General features: G+C 51.4%; 1 protein-coding gene across 1 annotated transcript; it reads left to right on the top strand.

Moving 5' to 3' along the window:
- Window positions 1-1,202: 1,202 nt before the first annotated feature.
- Window positions 1,203-4,273, top strand: LOC110382708 (acetylcholine receptor subunit alpha-like). Its single transcript, XM_021343379.3, has 9 exons — window positions 1,203-1,471; window positions 1,561-1,605; window positions 1,676-1,785; window positions 1,861-2,041; window positions 2,125-2,240; window positions 2,887-3,192; window positions 3,265-3,420; window positions 3,487-3,730; window positions 3,805-4,273. Exons 1-9 carry the CDS (start codon window positions 1,262-1,264, stop codon window positions 4,000-4,002), a joined length of 1,566 nt encoding a protein of 521 aa, XP_021199054.2. The 5' UTR covers window positions 1,203-1,261; the 3' UTR covers window positions 4,003-4,273.
- The last annotated feature ends 14,655 nt before the right edge of the window (window positions 4,274-18,928 follow it).

An 18,928-nucleotide genomic window follows, 5' to 3' on the forward strand; every position in this document is an offset into this window, starting at 1 on the left:
GAGCAGCTGGCTGATCTCCTTATATGAGAATAGCCGCCGTAGCCGATAATCAGCTAGGAGGACGCCATCATCATTATCATCTTTTGGCTTAGTTCACCAATAACAATAACACTCGTTACTCTTAAAACAACGGTTTTCTTTGAATATTGATCGGCCTAGAAGTCGGTGGCAAAATTAACTTAGGGAAATCCATTAGACACCGATTCTAGACCGATGCACCTAAAATTAGTTTTTGTTTTGGCTTTTTAGTGTTTTTGGAAGTCGGTTTTATTTTTTTGTAAAAAGTTTTTTATTTTCAGTTTTTCAGTGATACGAATAGTTGTCACTATCCGCAAAACTATAAAGTTCTCATCAATACAAATAATACAAGCCCAAACACGAGGTAGTTTACATATTCGGTCATGGAGTTTCTTGCCCGTTCTTCTCCATAGGAAGCTACTTTTGGAATGGGCAACTAGAATCAAACTTAGCTATATTTTTGACGTTCATAAGTGCTTGTAAAGGCCTAAATGAAATAAATGATTTGACTTTGACTTTGTCGAGTTCCCTCGACCTTCTCTGGTCTCCATCATCAGTTCAGCTCCAAACCTTCACTATTGCAAAGGTCTCGTCAATACAAATAATATAAGCCCAAACACAAGAAAGTTTACGTATTCAGTTGCCGAATTCCCTCGCCCTTCATTGGTCTCCATCATTAGGTCAGCTCAAAACCTTCACTGTTGAATAGTGCTATCAGACAAACACCTGAGTGTCAAGTTTTCACCCTATGTATTCCTACAACTTTCGAAAGTTGCCCTCGATTTCTCAGGGTTCAAATCATCAGATCCTAACCTGATGATAATGGGACTACCTCGAAAGTATACGCTATGAAACAAAAAAAGAATAATCAAAATCGATCAATAAATGGCTGAGTAAACGCGTAACAAATAAACAAAAAAAAAAAATACGGTCGAATTGAGAACCTCTGCTTTTTGGGAAGTCGGTTAAAAATAGTTTGAAAGTAGTGAACAGTGATTTTAATTAAACTGACGTTTATGTTGTCAGTGAACTTACAATTGAGTATGATTTTTAGAAAGTCAAGAGTAAGTAATACACAGCGCATACCGCTCGGGGTTCTGCGAAATTCAAAGAGTTAGATAAGAGCCAGCAGGTGCGGATAGTGCGTTGTAACTGTTGTGATGAGCGCTTTGTGTTGTGCGCAGAGAGCGGGCAGGCGGCGCGCGGTGGCGGCGCGATGCGCTGACGTCATGCGCGGGCGGACATGCCGCGCCGCGCCGCGCCGCACCGTGCGGCCCCGCTGCTGCTGCTGGTGGCGCTGGCCGCGCTCGCCGGCTGCTCCGCCAACCCCGACGCCAAGCGCCTCTACGACGACCTGCTCAGCAACTACAACAAGCTGGTGCGCCCCGTGCTCAACGTCAGCGACGCGCTCACCGTGCGCATCAAGCTCAAGCTGAGCCAGCTCATCGATGTGGTCAGTACCGGCACCGCCACCGTCACACTGTCACCGACTGCTGCCCGTCGATAGACCTCTCTCTCAAATCACTTCCTCGCTTGTTACAGAACCTAAAGAATCAGATCATGACGACCAACTTGTGGGTGGAGCAGGTAAGATTCCCGTTGAGCGAACCGAGCGGCCGACCTTGGAGCCGGCTGATAACGGTCTCGTTGTTCGCAGAGTTGGTATGACTACAAGCTGTCGTGGGAGCCGCGGGAGTACGGCGGAGTGGAGATGCTGCACGTGCCCTCCGACCACATCTGGCGGCCGGACATAGTCCTCTACAACAAGTGAGCGTCTGCTAATCTGCTTTCCCGGTCGATGTCAATGACGTCACGAGTCCGCTAACCGTGCCCTTGTCGCAGTGCCGACGGTAACTTCGAGGTGACGCTGGCAACGAAGGCAACTTTGAATTACACGGGACGTGTGGAGTGGCGCCCGCCAGCTATCTACAAGTCCTCGTGCGAGATTGACGTGGAATACTTCCCGTTCGACCAGCAGACGTGCGTCATGAAATTTGGTTCGTGGACTTACGACGGCTTCCAGGTAAGCGCGCGAGCGGTGGTGGCGCGGCGGGTGTCGTGCGGCAGTGTCGAGGGGTCGCGCTTCAGTTGAGCTTGTGTGCGCAGGTGGACCTGAGACACATCGACGAAGCACGCGGGACCAACGTGGTGGAGCTGGGTGTCGACCTGTCTGAGTTTTACACCTCCGTGGAGTGGGATATCCTGGAGGTACCTGCCGTCAGGTAACATCGCACCTATGTCAACGTGATATACTTACTTTTGATTTTGTGCAAGAAAGTTGCTGTTACAGTCAAAAAAGTCATCATCCTCCGAGCCTTTTTCCCAATCATGTTGGGGTCGGCTTCCAGTCTAACCGGATTCAGCTGAGTACCAATGCTTTACAAGAAGCGACTGCCTATCTGACCTCCTCAACCCAGTTTCCCGGGCAACCCGATAACCCTTGGTTAGACTGGTGTCAGACTTACTGCCTTCTGACTACCCGTAACGACTGCCAAGGATGTTCAATGACAGCCGGAACCTACGGTTTAACGTGCCATCCGAAACACAGCCAATGGTGTCTAAGATATACTTAGAAAGTACATACAAACTTAGAAAAGTTTCATTGGTACTTGCCCGACCTGGGATCGAACCCGCGCCCTCATACTTGAGAGGTTGGTCCTTTACCCACTAGGCCACCACGACTTTAAAAAAAAAAAATAAAATTAAAAGGTTATATAGAAAAACCGGTACAAAGTTTGTCGGATCACCTAGTCAGTAAGTACGAAGTTTGTACATGTGAAGGTAACGACGTCCGGTTTAAGGGGTTCTCCGAAAACAATTATTACCTATTTCTGTATAAGACTCATGCCTGCTTGTACCCGTTACCAGGAACGAGAAGTTCTACACGTGCTGCGACGAGCCCTACTTGGACATAACGTTCAACATCACGATGCGGCGCAAGACGCTGTTCTACACGGTGAACCTGATCATCCCGTGCATGGGCATCTCCTTCCTCACCGTTCTTGTGTTCTACCTGCCCTCGGACAGCGGGGAAAAGGTGTCTCTGTCCATCTCCATCCTGCTGTCGCTCACCGTGTTCTTCTTGCTGCTGGCAGAGATCATCCCGCCTACTTCGCTGGTGGTGCCACTGTTGGGCAAGTTTGTGCTCTTCACCATGATCCTCGACACGTTCAGGTGCTCGCTTGCTTACAGCAGTCCCATACAAACAAGCAACCCTGATAATAACGATATGATTGTGTAACACAGTATATGCGTGACGGTGGTGGTGTTGAACGTGCACTTCCGGTCGCCGCAGACGCACACGATGGCGCCGTGGGTGCGGCGCGTGTTCATCCACGTGCTGCCGCGCCTGCTGGTGATGCGCCGGCCGCACTACCGCGTCGACCCGCACCGCAGTCGCTTGTGAGTGCCTCTGCGCCGCTCGCGCAGCGCCGCGCGCCGCCGCCGACTCACGCGTGTCGCTTGCAGTGCAGGGCTGGTGACGGCGGTGAGCGAGAGCGCGCCCTGGGAGGACGGCTCGCCGCTGGGCGCTGGGCTGGGCCCGGGCCCGCCCGCCGCCGCCTGCTCCGCCTGCCGCTCGTGCCGCCTGCACGACGCGCCGGCGCTCTGTGACGCCCTGCGCCGCTGGCATCGCTGCCCCGAGTTGAACAAGGCCATTGATGGCATCAACTACATTGCAGAGCAAACGCGTAAAGAAGAAGAGTCTACTAGAGTGAGTGTTGCGCGTGCCGACATCTGCTTGAACTCTGTGTAGCCGACTATCGAACAGATTGTTGTTTGGTGCAGGTGAAAGAGGACTGGAAGTACGTGGCGATGGTGCTGGACCGGCTGTTCCTGTGGATCTTCACGCTGGCCGTGGTGGTGGGGTCGGCCGGCATCATCCTGCAGGCGCCTACGCTGTACGACGAGCGCGCGCCCATCGACGTGCGCCTGTCGGAGATCGCGTACGCCACGGCCAAGCCGCGGCCGCCGCCGCCGCGCTAGCCGCCGCCCGCCAGCCGCCGCCCGCCGGCCGCTGCCCGTCAGCTGAGCTGTGCCAGCGCCTCGTCTTTTGTATCATTTATTTGTTACGGTGATCCAGAGCACCATAAATGTCCGTTTGTATTTTTTCGGAGTCCTGGGTCACCGCAAAATGTAATTTTACGACGTTGTAAATAATATACATACATATTATAGTTTATACGACGAAACGACACGATCGAAAATAAGTCGAATTTCTTTTGATAGAGACGAAATAAAACGATTGTTTATATTTCTTTGTAGTTCCGTTATTTGAATTAATTCCGTTAAGAATAACTACGTATTTTTGGTTTGGGTTAACAACCCAGGCTATTGCACAATGCAATGACAAACGAGATCCTAAAGGTCTTCTCCAAATTTCTTTTTCTGGAAACGAACAGACAAGTGCTGAGTGAAGTGACGAACTTCAAAGAAATAGCTTTATCAATGGAGCTAATACGCTCTGAAACTAAAAGCTTCATGGTAGGTACCATGGATAAAAAGGAGTATTATTTTGACGTACATAGGTATTTCAGGTATCTGCGGTAGTCAGGCAGCGGGGACGAGAGGTGTGAACGGACTCGAAAGGTCGCCGCTGCCGATTGCCTCGACGATGACACGGCGGTGCCCTTCGCAGGCAGGGCACACCTGGACTGTGGAGTTCACCCTGTCCTCCGGGCCGTCCGTACAGTGGCTCGAGCCACACCTTAAAGTGGGGACTTTTCGCAACGATTGTACCATTTAACGGATTAAATTTTAGCTAATGGTTAAAATACGGTACCTAGCCGTAGTTTAATAATTATAAGCACGTGAGTCTTTTAACCAATCAACGTACACCTCGCCTTTGTCGGATAATTTAACGGCAAGGCTTCGTAAATTAATCAACTTACTAAAATACATACGATAAATAGTCCATTTAAAAAAGCCGTTAAATTATCCGACAAAGGCAAAAAAGAGTTGATCAACTTACGAGTCTTGTTATTTTCCGGTGACATACCTATACCTACACAAATGACAGCTTTGTTAGACTCAAAGCGTATACAGGGTTATAGGTAAAACACTAACAACCTCTCAGGACCATAATTACTAATATTATAAACTAAAACTTTTGTTCTATGACTTTTAATAATTCTCAGATTTAAGTTCATCAAAATGTTCACACAAAAATTAAAATATTTCAAGTGTGCGCTCGAAAAGTTACGAAGTCTATGCGAAGCACAGTAAACAGTAGTACAAAAGACAGCGGAGGGGAGCAGGGAGCGGGGCTCGGGTGGGGAGCGTTTGACCTATTTACGAGCGGCCGTCCGTCAGTCGTTTTTATGCGCCCGCGTCGCATCATACGTGTCCTTGTAGGGAAATTCGGTAGTGCGAACGTAATTATCTTTACAGTATGGCGTATCGATATTCAAATTTCGAGTACACGGAAATGGTGCGAACGCTGGCTAGGTGTGATGACAATGTTTCAGAAGCCTGTCGCCAATACGCCATACGATTCCCAAACATCCCTACACCTCGCTGAGTAAGAATGCTAGCCGCCACACAGCGGTTACGAGATTACGGGCAATTCCGGCATGCCATCAGGGATAGTGATCGTCCACCGAGGCACACAGTACGTGAAGAAGACGATATTTTGTTTTTTTTTATTTGATCTTTTCGTAAAAAGGCGGGAAATCGTAGCGTAGCGAGTTACCAATTCAAAAGTATGACTAGGTACGAGTCACAAAAGTTGTAGTTTATGACGTTAGTAATACAGTCCTGCAAGGTTGTTAGTGATTTACCAATAACCCTGTATACCTAGATTATAACTGTTTCGTGTGAGAATAACTTACGCACCATACGTAATAATTTTCCAAATTGGCTGACTAGATCCAGAGATTTCCACAACATCACAAACTTTACTTCTTTTGTTTAGATAATGGTCACATCCACAACACAACCTTGATCGATGAATCTATGCGGCTGCTAAGTGGTTCGCTCAGGGTTAGGTTAGGTTCGCTCAGGGTTAGGTTTTTTTTTTTATTGAACTTTGTTTTTGGTTTAAGATAGCTGTTATTTCGCGTATATGATATGTTGCGGCAGTTTGCGCGATTTGATACGCTTGCTCCCGAAACTTGGGATGTCGCTTTTTAAGTTTTGATATCGCTTGGGTAGAGAGAATAATAAATATTCAGAATATATATGAATAATGAAATATATGATAATATATGAAAAATGTATAGATGAGTAATAATAGATATTATTTTATGTGCCATTGTAGGCTTTGAGTTTCGAGTAAATTCTGCTCGCGAGTTCCGTATAACTTGCCAGCGCTTCCTCTTTCTTAAGTATTTCTGGCAAACTATACGGGACGATATCATGGTAGACGCATAATGCCTCGTGTCGCATTCGCTCCGCAGCGAACCTCGGACAGTCAGTCAGCAGGTGCGTCACAGTCTGGGGTGTATTTGTGTTGCAGGGACAGCAGTCGTCTGGTGTGATGTGGAATCTGTGTAAGTATGTTTTGTGAAAGCCGTGGTTGGTGAGTATTTGTGTTGTGTGGAAGTGAATGTCTGTGTGTTTTCGGAAGTGTTTGATATCAGTTAGTGTAGGGAAAATGCTTTAGTGTACTGTCCCTGTTCGCTGGACGTAGCGCGCCTGCCAAAGGTCCAGGCTACGCATGCGGAGCTTATGTTTCACGAAGGACATTGGGAACGACCTGTAGTCCGGCGTCTTGTGAAGAAGGGTCGCCAGTTTTGCCGCGGCGTCGGCAGCCCTGTTGCCGACATTGCCCCTATGTGCCTTGACCCATTTAAGTGTGATGTTTTTTGTATCGCGGTGTGTATGTATGATTTTATGTATTTGTGTGACGAGAGGGTGTGTGTTGCTTCTGTCTGCTATGGCTTGTAATGATGCTTGTGAATCGGTGTAGATAACAGTGTTTTGATATTTTGAGTCGCCCACTTGCAGGCCTCCAGGATGGCGAAGAGCTCAGCCTGGAAGACCGTGCAAGAGTCGTAGTTTGAATTTTTAGTAATGATTGGTTGTTGTGACCCACCTGGGTCAAGGCACACAAAGGCAGCCCTACAGCGCCGCTGTCTTGTTTGCTTCCGTCTGTAAATATTTCTTGAGTATCGTCCGTTCTTTCGTGGTCTAAATCAGGTTTTCCCACTCTCAACGCTGGGTGCAGTAGTTCGCGGGCAGGTGTGGGCCGCTCTAGCGTAACGTCCTCCGGCAAAAAGGGAGTGGTGTTGGTAAGGCGCGTTTGCTCGATTTGATGCACCTCGAGGATTCTGAGGTCAAGTGGAATGAGTTGCGCAAGCGCCAGGGCAGCATTAGTGGACACTGTCCTGAAGGCGCGAATGGCCTTTAGTGCGAAGCCGCGTTGCAGGCTGGCAAGATCTTTTCGTGCACTCTTTGCATTGCCACTTGGCCCCATATTCCTGCAGCGTAGGTGATGATCGGCTCTATAACATGTAAGTAGATGGTTCGCGAATTTTCAGGGTGTGTGCCCCAGGTTGGTCTCGCGTAAATGCACAGTTTGTTGTAGATACGCGAGGCCTTACCCAGCACGTATTTGAGGTGTCGCTTGAATTTGAGCTTTTCGTCTATCACTATGCCGAGCAATTTAATTTCAGGCACGAATGCCAAGTCCGTGCCGTCCATATGGAGCTGCACGGACTTGGCCTTCGGCGTGAAAGCAATGACTTGTGTCTTCGCTGGGCCAAAATTGAGTTTCACTTTAGTTCCCCAGTTACTAATTTCGGACAGGACGGTATTTGACACGCTCTGCAGTTCTTCATTATTGTCCGCGGTGACTATAAGGAGGATCATCCGCAAAGGCCTGCATGTGGCATCCCGCTGGCAGCTGCATGTCTAGGAGTTCATCCAAGATCATGTTCCACAGAACGGGGCCACGCAGACCCCTGTATGCACCCCTTGTGAGTGTTTTACGCGCGCGCACTCCGGCGTGATCCAAAGTGACTACTCGATCCCTGACGTAATCCTTGATGAGCCCGTAGATGTTATTGGGCACACCAAGATTGGCGAGACGTTGGAAGAGTGCGGGCCACCAGCATTGTCAAACGCCGCCTTGATATCCAAAGAGACCGCGATTACATGTTTTTACTCTCTTTGCGAGGCGGATGAAGTCCAGAGCGGTGTGAACGGCTAGCGTCGTGTTTCTCTGTTGCCGAAAGCCAAACTGGTTGTTGTTGAGTTTATTCTCCGACTCTGCTTTATGGACGACCCTTTTGATAAATAGCTTCTCCAGTAGCTTCCCGAAGACTGGAAGCAGTCCTATGGGGCGAAAGGATTTAAGATCCATGTGGTCGTCTTTGCCCGGTTTGGGAATGATCTTTACGTAGGCCTCCTTCCACGCTCCAGGAAAGTACTGGAGTGAGAGACATCTATTTAAAATATCTGTCATGAGACGGGGGTATATCTTTGCGAACTTATGGCAAATATCTGATGTTAGATTGTCTAATCCGGGAGCTTTTTTCGGGCTTATGGAGCTAAGTTGCTCAAGCACCTCTTCCTCCGCAGGGTTAGGTTAGGTTCGCTCAGGGTTAGGTTAGGTTCGCTCAGGGTTAGGTTAGGTTCGCTCAGGGTTAGGTTAGGTTCGCTCAGGGTTAGGTTAGGTTCGCTCAGGGTTAGGTTAGGTTCGCTCAGGGTTAGGTTAGGTTCGCTCAGGGTTAGGTTAGGTTCGCTCAGGGTTAGGTTAGGGTCTGCTCAGGGTTAGGTTAGGTTCTGCTCAGGGTTAGGTTAGTTCGCTCAGGGTTAGGTTAGGTTCGCCTCAGGGTTAGGTTAGGGTCTGCTCAGGGTTTAGGTTAGGGTCTGCCAGGGTTAGGCCAGGTCGCTCAGGGTTAGGTTAGGTTCTGCCCAGGGTTAGTTAGGGTCCGCCAGGCCAGGTTAGGTTCGCTCAGGTTAGGTTAGGTTCGCTCAGGGTTAGGCCAGGTTCGCTCAGGTTAGGTTAGGTCTGCCCAGGTTAGGTTAGGTCTCGCCCAGGTTAGGCCAGGTCTCGCCTCAGGTTAGGCCAGGGTTCGCCCAGGCCAGGTTAGGTTAGGTTAGGTTAGGCCAGGTTAGGTTAGGTTAGGTTAGGTTAGGCCAGGTTAGGTTAGGTTAGGTTAGGCCAGGTTAGGTTAGGTTAGGTTGGGTTAGGTTGGGTTAGGCCAGGTAGGGGTTAGGTTAGGCCAGGTTAGGTTAGGTTGCCAGGTTAGGTTGGGTTAGGTTAGGTTAGGTTAGGTTGGGTTAGGTTAGTTAGGTTAGGTTGGTTAGGTTTGGGTTAGGTTAGGTTAGGTTAGGTTAGGTTAGGTTAGGTTAGGTGGTTAGGTTAGGTTAGGTTAGGGTTAGGTTTGGGTTAGGTTAGGTTAGGTTAGGTTAGGTTAGGTTAGGTTAGGTTAGGTTAGGTTAGGTTAGGTTAGGTTAGGTTAGGTTAGGTTAGGTTAGGTTAGGTTAGGTTAGGTTAGGTTAGGTTAGGTTAGGTTAGGTTAGGTTAGGTTAGGTTAGGTTAGGTTTTTTTTTTTTTTTTTTTTTATATATTACTGCTTTTCCCCGTTCATGAGAACAACGGGACCTTATTATTCTAGTTTTACTCTTTCATACTAGTTCTCGCATTTATGCCTCTCGCACTTTCAAGCATCATACCTCCTTCCATGCATCATCTTTTTACTCTGCCGGGTGGGACTCCCGCTAATTTGGCCTACTTTTATTTGTTACAACAGGGAAAATAATTATATCAAGGGGCTTTATTTACTTGAACTTTTATCAAGTACAGGAAATAATTAATGTTTCTTAATTTACTATCAATTTGTTTAAGTACTATGTTGTTGTTTAGATTACATTAGTTTGATTCTGACGCTCTAGATATACATTTTTCTTTCTTAATTTATCTTATCTCTACTGACATTGTTTTTTACTAAGTATTACAATTACAAACTACAGATTAACAATACAATTTATTTCTTATGACTATGCTCTTATATCTAAAAGTAGAAACTTTTCCATCTTTCCATCTTATTCTATTTAACTTATTTTTAAACAATATACTTTTAATATAACATTTTAGATATAGATTTACAATTTTGTAAGGGCGTACATGATTTATTTATTGTTTTTCTGTTTTTTAAACCTTTCTACTCACTAATTAAACCTTATTTATTACTTGCTGCTATATTAGTGGCAATAATATATATATACATACTTTATATATATTTATTGTCATATTTTCTTTTCCAGTATCTAATTATTTCTTGGTATTTTAATTGTTTTGTTGGGTGCGGTTTGATGTTGTGTGTGTTGTTATTGATATGCTTGTATATAGTCATTATATGGTTAACATATCTGTGTATATATGTTTTTTGTTCTCCGGTTTCCATAGTTTTGTTCTTTCCTCCTAAGTGTTCTCGGTTTTTGTACTCCCGGTTTGAGTTATTGCATGTCTTGTCTGTGTATGTGTTTCGTGCTGTAGTGTGTGTTACGCACCCCACATTTAGTGAGTCAATGGTAAGCAGTGTTTGCGCGGGCCAGGTAATCCCATTTTTGACGTACTGGGCACTGTGCGCTGAATGCATTATGGTCGGTTTTCTGCTGCCTAGAGTGCGAGCAGTTGCAGCACTGCGGTTCGTTTCCTGCGATGTAGTCTGCGCATTTCTCGCGCAGATGCGGTCCGCCGCAGTGGCTGCATCTGTCCACACTTTCGGTGCAAAATTTCCGGCCATGACCGTAGGCGAGGCACTTAGTGCATTGGATGAGAGGAGACTGGTCCTCCACCCTGATCCTTTGCAGGTCAAGGTAGAGGGCTCCGGACTCCGTCATCCTCTGCCATACTATTGGTCTTACCTGGACCACGACGTGGGCTGTTCTGGGGTTTTTTGTCCTTTTTTTATATTTTATTTCAATTTCTTTATCGGTTTGTTCAAGTCCCCTGAAAATGTTTTCATTTTGTGAGTGTAGCGCCTTAACCATTTCTTCATCATCACTGTCTAAAAAGACATCTTTCAGGACGACTAGAGGGTTTTTATTTTTCATTGGTACTACTGTTAGTCCCTCACCCTGACTTTCTAGCCTGTGCTTGACTTTTTCTAGGTCCTCCACTGTGTCACATCCTAGAATAACGGTCTGATTTTTGGCCTTTCTGACCTTATTTATTCTTAGACCAGTGGTCCTGGCATCAACCGCCTTTTTCACTCTGGCGAGTACCTCATCAGCAGTCTCCAGATCGCCTTCGAAGGTGACCGCCATAGAGTGAAGTGCTGGCCGGTATACTTGATTGGACGCTGCTACGCTGGCGTAAGTCCTGGGATTGGGACTCTGACACGTGACCGTCCCTGTGGCAACCTGGTTGATTTGCTCTTTGGCTATCGCAACATCACCGGCGATTTCATCGAGCTTATTGCCGAGGGTATGTTGAGAGCGGCCCATGACTCTGACATCGTCGGTCGTGGTATCAACAGCCGCTCTAACCTCGTCAATTTTGTCGATGATTTTGTCGATGATGTCAGCGCCACCATCGTCGCGGAGAGCAGTTTGCTCTTCGAAAGCTGCGGTCATTTTTGACTCAAGGAGGTTGAGTCGTGTCTCCAAGTTTGTTTCAACCTGATCCAGGCGCACCAGAACGTCTTGGTCGTTTCCTGCTAAGGTCCCTTTTGTGTGCGGTTGTGTTTTTGTCCCTGCTTCCAGACATGACATTCTCTTGCTGAGCTCGTAGAGGACCCGCTGACCTCTGTCCGAATGGATCTCCAGGTAGTTTTTAATATCTTTCCGCATTTGCGGATATTCGCGGACTTTCGAAGGAATATCCTCGAAAGTTTTCATTAACTCCTGGAGGAGTTTGTCGCTTGACATAGCCGCGTAATTGTCCTGGAGTTTCTTGTACGCCTCCATGTTGTCTACGGACCTTCTACTCCGCTCGGGTCTCCGGATGAATGTTTTGGCAGCGTCCTGCACTGCGTGAGATCCACCAGAGGGGCTAGGTGTGGCATTCTTGGAAGTGCCCGACGTTGTAGGAGTGCGATACATTATTAGTTTGCTTGTGTATGTGTGTATTTGTGGTGTAGTGTGTGTTGTGTTGTATGTGTTTGGCAAAGGCCTAGCGAGGGAAACGGGGAAAATTGTCAAGTTTCAACTAGACCCTGTATAGGGGGGTCGGTTCTGGTTTTGTATACAATTGTAAAATAAATATTTTGTCTAAAACTAAGTTTTAGGTAGATTCCTAGTTCTACCTAAGTCTATCTTAAAAACTACAGTGGGAGGGAGGAGGGGGTCAAAGTGAGGGGGTGAGCCTTAACTATGTTAAATTACTGCGTTATCTAAAGTAAACAACAGCCGGATTTAATTAAGTTTGAAATTGGAAGGGGGGGGTACAAAGAAGGAGGGGGGGGGTAGGTTCTGAGAGATTGAGATGTAGGAGTAACAAGAGGGAAGCTGTACGAGGAAAACCGCACGTCTCTACGACTCCTGGTTCCCGAGATATCGCGTGTTTTATAAAACCAAGATGGCCGGCCAAAATGGCCGCCAAGTTTTGCACTTCAATATCTCTGGAACGAAGCGTCTCTCAGGAACGTGCGATGGCTCGTTGTTCTTCCCTCCGCCCTCTCTATATGAATCAAGGCCTAATATAGGGGCCCAAAAGTCAAATGTTATAGACGTAGGGAGGGGATGGAGGGGATGCAGAAAGCTAGGGGAAGGTCAGCAAAAGAAACCGCAAGTCCGTACGACGTTCGGAACCGAAGTTATCGCGATATGAAAGTTTGGGCGGAACTGGGCGGGACTCCACCGCCCTCGCGACAATTTCCGCCCCAAATTTCAATCGCAGATTCCTCGAGTTCTAAGCGTCCCACAGACTCGCGCTTTAGCTTGCTGAAAAGGTCTTTGAAAGGGTTATATAATGGATGGGCTTAAATATTTTTTGGCTCAACCCCCGATTTTATTTTTGCAAAAAACAATGAATTTTGCATGGAAAAGTGCTTAAAAATTAAAAAATGTAACTAAAATTCACCAAAAAATTTGCTGCTATTCTAGATGATGTTCCAAATTTTTTGGGATACCAACCTAATTGCTAGGGGTTGTATTTAGCAACCCTCATGTAACCCCTAAAATTTTAAAATTTAATATCTTAAAAACTAATGTAGATAAAATTGTAAAATTTGGATATGTTGTAAATATCGCTTAATGCTATCAATAGCAATTTTAAAAACAGAGGGTCGTCGCGACAAAATCAAAGTTATAATTTTTTGAAAATATGCAAAATTTTCAAAATTGTATATCTCTTAAACTAGGGCACCTATCTTCAAGCTTGAAGCGGCAGATGAAAGCTCCCAGCGGGTTTTGAGATAGCTGGATTGCGTCCTCCCGTTCTGCAGATGCGTGGCTCGGTGGCCACGTGGTTTTGTTTTTGTTGTATTTCCGCCCTAGTGGGCGGAAAAAATCGACAAAGTGATGCAGGATGTAGAACTCGTTTTCAGCTTCAAGACGGCACCAAAAAAGGGGTATGTCACCGCGGTAAATCGGGCAGCGTTATTTTTTAAAGGTAAAATTTTTATCAAATTTCCACTTTTTTGCACTTTGCACTCGAACGGCTGCACCGATTTTCACCACACTTTCACCCGCGCGTAGGCCTGATTTTTCCGCACAATTTGGTATGCAACACGATATGTTACGCGAGAAAAATACCACTGGTAGCGATTTTTGAAGGGAATTTTTGCGCGGAGCTTCGCCTGTACTCGTGTTCTCGCGGCGGGGGGTGTCCGCGTGACTGGGTTAGGTTAGGTTAGGTTAGGTTAGGTTGGGGTGCCTGTCAGAAAACCTCCCCGTGTGCTCGGCAACTGCTGGTCCCTGTGGACACGTCCTAAGGGAAGAGCAGTCACCGGGCCGGTGCACCCTGGCACGGACAATAATCTCGCGGGGGTGGGATAGAGGAGATTGTTGTCCGTGGCTAATTTCGACAGGAGCGGAGGAGTCGCTCTCGAGGTTCCTCTATCTGCACCTGCAGCAGCAGAGTGCACGACTAGGAGCGAGGTGGGTGGTGATCGGGCCGTTGTACAGTCCGCGGTCTACGGGTCTCCGCGGCGTGCTCGTCGGTGACCGAGGAAGGCCGCAGGTTGCTCCTCAACCCGCGGTATTGGGGCATCCGTGGCGAGGTGCTGAGCCACGGTGCCAAGTAGGTTAAGTTAGTAAGTTAGCCGTAAGTTAAAAAAAAAAAATTACAAAATAACAAAAATACAAAAATATATTAGGTTTAGTCTTAGGTTAGTGTCCCGGTAGATACCGAGCAGCGGGCGGTGTATCCTGCACCGGAGGCATCCGCTCCTCGGACTAAATACTCCCAAAAGAGTGGCCGCATCGCCTTAAGCGATGGGTGTACCAACCATATCGTAAATGGAAATGTCAGATATAGAGTGTGTCTTGTCTTGCGATCCGGCTGACGCCCGGCGCTCGCAGGTATCCGGGCCTGCGAGTGTTAAATTGGTTACCGAAGGACGCGCAGGCGACCAGGCCCCTGTAGCGGATGTGGCTACTGGAAGCACCGATTCTATGTCATGTGACCCGGCTGACAACCGGCGCTCACAGGTATCCGGGCCTGTGAGTGCGAAATTGGCGACCGACGGACGCGCAGGGTAGGCGACCAGGCCCCTGCTGCTGATAGTGCTACTGGAAGCACCAATATTGGCACGGTCTTGGCCAGGGGCTGCAGACCGTGCAGTGTGGTCCTGTCCGATGGGAGTCGCGCGGAACTGCCTCCAGATTTTGGAGGAAGCGTCCGCGCGATGAAGTCTCGACCGAGATGGGTCGATAGGCCTATCCTCAAGCGAGGAGGACCTATCGGCCCCAAAAGTGCCGACAGCTCGGCGGGGCCGAAAACCGGCACCAACAGGAGGGGGCCCCTTGCGGCCGCCGAGGGATCGCGGGGGCGGTTTCTGCGCTCCGCTACCCGGCGGCCAGCGAAGAGAGGATGTTGGGGTCAGGAGCGAGGACCCTGGCGGCGTGAGCTGTGTCCCCAGGAAGCACGAAAGCAGAGCTCAACGCCGCCAAAAGAGAGCAGCGGAGGGCGGTCGCGGTCGATGAGGTGACAGAGATGGCCCGACGCGCCCGCGAGCGACGTGCCGCTTTGGCGGCTTCAGGGGAGATGTCGGCGGTGGCGTTAAGCCAACAAGTGTTGGGCGGCGTGGATGTCGTCCTGAAGGTTGCCACGCAGTCCGGCAACCTGAAGGGCACATTCACCCGCGCTCCTGAGGCAGCCGCCGACATCAAGGGAGGCGGTTGAGACCTCCTCAACCGAACGGCCTCAGACGAGGTCACTAAGTTGCAGGAGGAGAACAGCCGCTCCGAAGAGATCTGGAGGATCTCCGGCGGCAAGTGGCTGCGCTGAGCGAGCAGCAGCAGCCACAATCTGCCGCCGTCGCCACTCCGCCCATGGCGACCCCACTCCCGCACCGGGACCGACAAGCGCGCACACCGACGATGAGGTCGAGCGCATTGTTCGGCTCTGCATGCCCAGTGCGGGAGCATGATGAACGCTCGCATCGAGGCCATCTCTCGGCGCTTCCGCAGGAGCCAATCCTCCGGCCGACATTAGCGGCGGACAAACGGAGGACGGAGAGCCGCCGAGACCTGCGCCTCAAAAGGGGAAGCCCGCGGAGGGTGTTGAAAGCCCGTGGAGGGAACCCCGTCGATGTTCAGCCCACGACTGCCGGGTCCAAGGGTGAGACCTGGGCGAAAGTCGTGGGCCGCAAGAAGGCCCGCAAAGCCGCCAAAAGGCCGCGGCACCAGCAGCAGCGCGCGCGCAGTTGCGCGGCCTGCGCGACGGACTGCCAAAAGACCGGCGGTCGCAATGCGCCGGCGATACGTGCGCCTCGTTCTGAGGCTGTTACGCTAACGCTCCAGCCCGGAGCTGCGGAGCGCGGCGTTACGTACCAGTCGGTGATTGCCGAGGCCAAGGCCAAGATAAAATTGGCAGATCTTGGCCTCCAGTCCGTCACCCTCAGGCAGGCTGCCACGGGTGCGGCTGTTTGAGGTGGCTGGTGCTGCGAGCGACAGCGTCGAGAAGGCGGACGCTCTGGCCGCCAAAATGAAGGAGGTCCTCAACCCAGAGGACGTCGGGTCTCCAGGCCAATGAAAACCGCAGAAGTGCGGATTGCTGGCCTGGACGACTCCGTGACCTCTGAGGAGGTGGCGGCGGCCGTTGCTCGTGGCGGAGAGTGTCCGCCGGACAAGGTGCGGGCCGGCGACATACGCGTTGACGCTACCGGACTCGGCGTAGTCTGGGTTCGGTGCCCTGTAGCGTCGGCGAAAAGATCGCCGATAGTGGCAGATTGCTGGTTGGCTGGGTTGCGAGGGTGAAACTCCTGCAGCCCCGCTTTGCGGTGCTTCCGGTGCCTGGAGAAGGGCACGTCCGGGCAAAATGCACCGCCGAGATTGACCGCAGCGACCTCTGTTATCGTTGCGGTCAGCCCGGCCACAAGGCGGCCCAGTGTTCCGCGGCGCCAAACTGCTGCTTGTGTTCGGCTGTGGGGAAGCCAGCGGGACACAAAGTGGGCGGAGGGGCCTGTGGCGCGCCTGCCAGCAAGGCCAAGAAAAAGAAGAGGAGCTCTAAGCCTGCCGGGGAAACCTCGCCACCCCCGCAGGCCAGTAGCTCCGCGGCCGACTCCCGCCCAGGACCGTTGCCGAGGGAATGGAGTGTCAATAATAGGGCACCTCCATTTCCTCCAGGGCAACATCAACCACTGTGCCAGAGCTCAGGATCTTCTCCTCCAGAGCATGGCAGAGTGGTCGATTGACGTGGCTGTGGTCGCCGAGCCACTTCATCCCCGCCCGTGACAACTGGCTGGGGTGCGCTGACGGTTTGGTGGCCATTATTGGCGGACTCTGACCGACCCGTCTCGGGCCGTGGCTGGGTTGTTGCGGTCTCGGCGGCATCGTCATTGTGGGGCGTATTTCTCCCCAACAAGAGTCTCGCCGACTTCGAGGGTTTTTGTCGAGTTGGGCGCCGTCGTGTCGCCATCACCCTCGCCCCGTTCTGGTGCTCGGGGATCTCAACGCCAAGTCATCGGCGTGGGGATCTCCGGTCACCTGACCCTCGGGGCGAGGTGCTGAAGAGGGGCGGTGACGACCGGTCTGGTCGTCCTGAATCGGGGCTCGGAATACACGCGTGCGGCAGCGGGGCGGGTCGATAGTGGACGTCTCGTTCGCTAGCCCCTCTGTCGCCAGCCGAGTCCGCGACTGGCGTGTCGCCGTGGAGGTGGAGACGCTGTCGGACCACAGGTATATCCGGTTCGACGTCTCTGCCCAGACCGCGAGCGGCCGCCATCCAACAGCCCCGATCAACGACGGCCCGCGCTGGGCGCAGTGCATCCAAGGCTCGAGGAAGCCCTTAGTCCAGTCCTGGATTTGGGAGTCGGCGACGGACGCCCCGTCGACGTCGAAGTGGCGCTGCGGTTTCGCGGGCGATGACGCAGATCTGCGACGCGTCCATGCCCCGCGTCCGCCAACAGTCCGCAAGGCGCCAGGTGTACTGGTGGACCGCCGAGATTGCGCAGTTGCGCATCGCGTGCGTTGCGGCTCGCCGCCAGTACACACGATACCGGAGACGACGTTTTCCATCCGCGGAGGCTGGGCCAGCGCCCGTCCGGCTGGCCATCGGCGATTCTAAGTCGCGTGCCAGGGAGGAGCTGCTGGGGTCCCTGGATCGGGATCCGTGGGGCCGCCCCTACCGTTGGGTACGGGGCAAGCTGCGTGCATGGGCGCCTCCACTGGTGCAGAGCATGCAGCCCCAGCTGCTAGGGGCGGTCGTATTGGCGCTCTTCCCTGAGCGAGCGGGACACGTTCCCCCGACGATGGCTTCACCTCGGCAGACTCTCCCGAAGAGGAGAGCACCGATGTCCCCGAGGTGACGCAAGCAGAGACGAGAGCGGCCGTGTCGCGGCTCCGGGCTAAGAACACGGCGCCCGGACCCGACGGAGTTCCTGGCCGAGCTCTCGTCCTGGCTCTGAAGGTGCTAGAGCCCCAGCTGAGAGGGCTCTTCACGGCATGTCTCGAGCAGGGTCAGTTTCCCAGTGTGTGGAAGGAGGGGAGGCTGGTCCTGCTCAGGAAGGAGGGGCGCCCCGCGGACTCGCCGTCCGCGTACCGGCCCATAGTGCTGCTCGACGAGGCGGGCAAACTCTTTGAGCGTGTCATCGCAGATCGCCTCGTCAGCCACTTGTGCAGAGAGGGGCCGGACCTGGACGACAACCAGTTTGGTTTTCGTCGCGGGCGCTCCACCGTAGACGCCATAATGCGCGTGAGAGCCCTGGCGGAGGAGACGGTGTCCCAGGGTGGGGTGGTGTTGGCGGTGTCTTTAGACATCTCCAACGCGTTCAACACCCTGCCCTGGAGCTGTATTCGGGAGGCACTGAGATATCACCGCGTGCCTCCCTACCTCCGTCGCACAGTAGGGGCCTACCTAGAAGGTAGATGCGTCACATATCGGGGACATGACGGTGCCGGTCGGCACCTCATGACGTGCGGTGTTCCACAGGGATCGGTGCTGGGGCCGCTCCTGTGGAACATCGGTTACGATTGGGTGCTGAGAGGCGAACTCCCGTCGGGCGCCGACTTGACGTGTTATGCGGACGACACGCTTGTCACCCGGGGAGCTCGCACAGGGAAGCAGCGTTGATAGCCACGGCTGCGGTGTCACAGGTGGTGAACCGCATCCGGCGCCTGGGCCTGGAGGTGGCCCTCAACAAGTCGGAGGCCATGGTGTTTCATGGCCCCCGACGCGCGCCGCCGTCGGGATCACATCGTGGTCGGTGGAGCCCGGATAGCTGTCGAGTCCACCATGAAGTATCTGGGATTGGTGCTCGACAGCCGATGGGAATTCGGCCCCACTTCCGGCGGCTGGTGCCCGCTGATGGGCAGCGGGCGCGCTGTCAACGTTGCCCTAACATGGGGGCTCGAG

Source organism: Helicoverpa armigera, chromosome 12 (genome assembly GCF_030705265.1).
Source record: "Helicoverpa armigera isolate CAAS_96S chromosome 12, ASM3070526v1, whole genome shotgun sequence".
Taxonomy (NCBI): Eukaryota; Metazoa; Arthropoda; class Insecta; order Lepidoptera; family Noctuidae; genus Helicoverpa; species Helicoverpa armigera.

Excerpts from the sequence above, each read along its gene's own strand:
- LOC110382708 (XM_021343379.3), top strand. The coding sequence starts at position 1,262 with ATGCCGCGCCGCGCCGCGCCGCACCGTGCGGCCCCGCTGCTGCTGCTG. Across the intron at positions 1,786-1,860 it reads GACATAGTCCTCTACAACAA|TGCCGACGGTAACTTCGAGG; the intron begins GTGAGCGTCTGC and ends CCCTTGTCGCAG. Across the intron at positions 3,421-3,486 it reads GACCCGCACCGCAGTCGCTT|TGCAGGGCTGGTGACGGCGG; the intron begins GTGAGTGCCTCT and ends TGTCGCTTGCAG.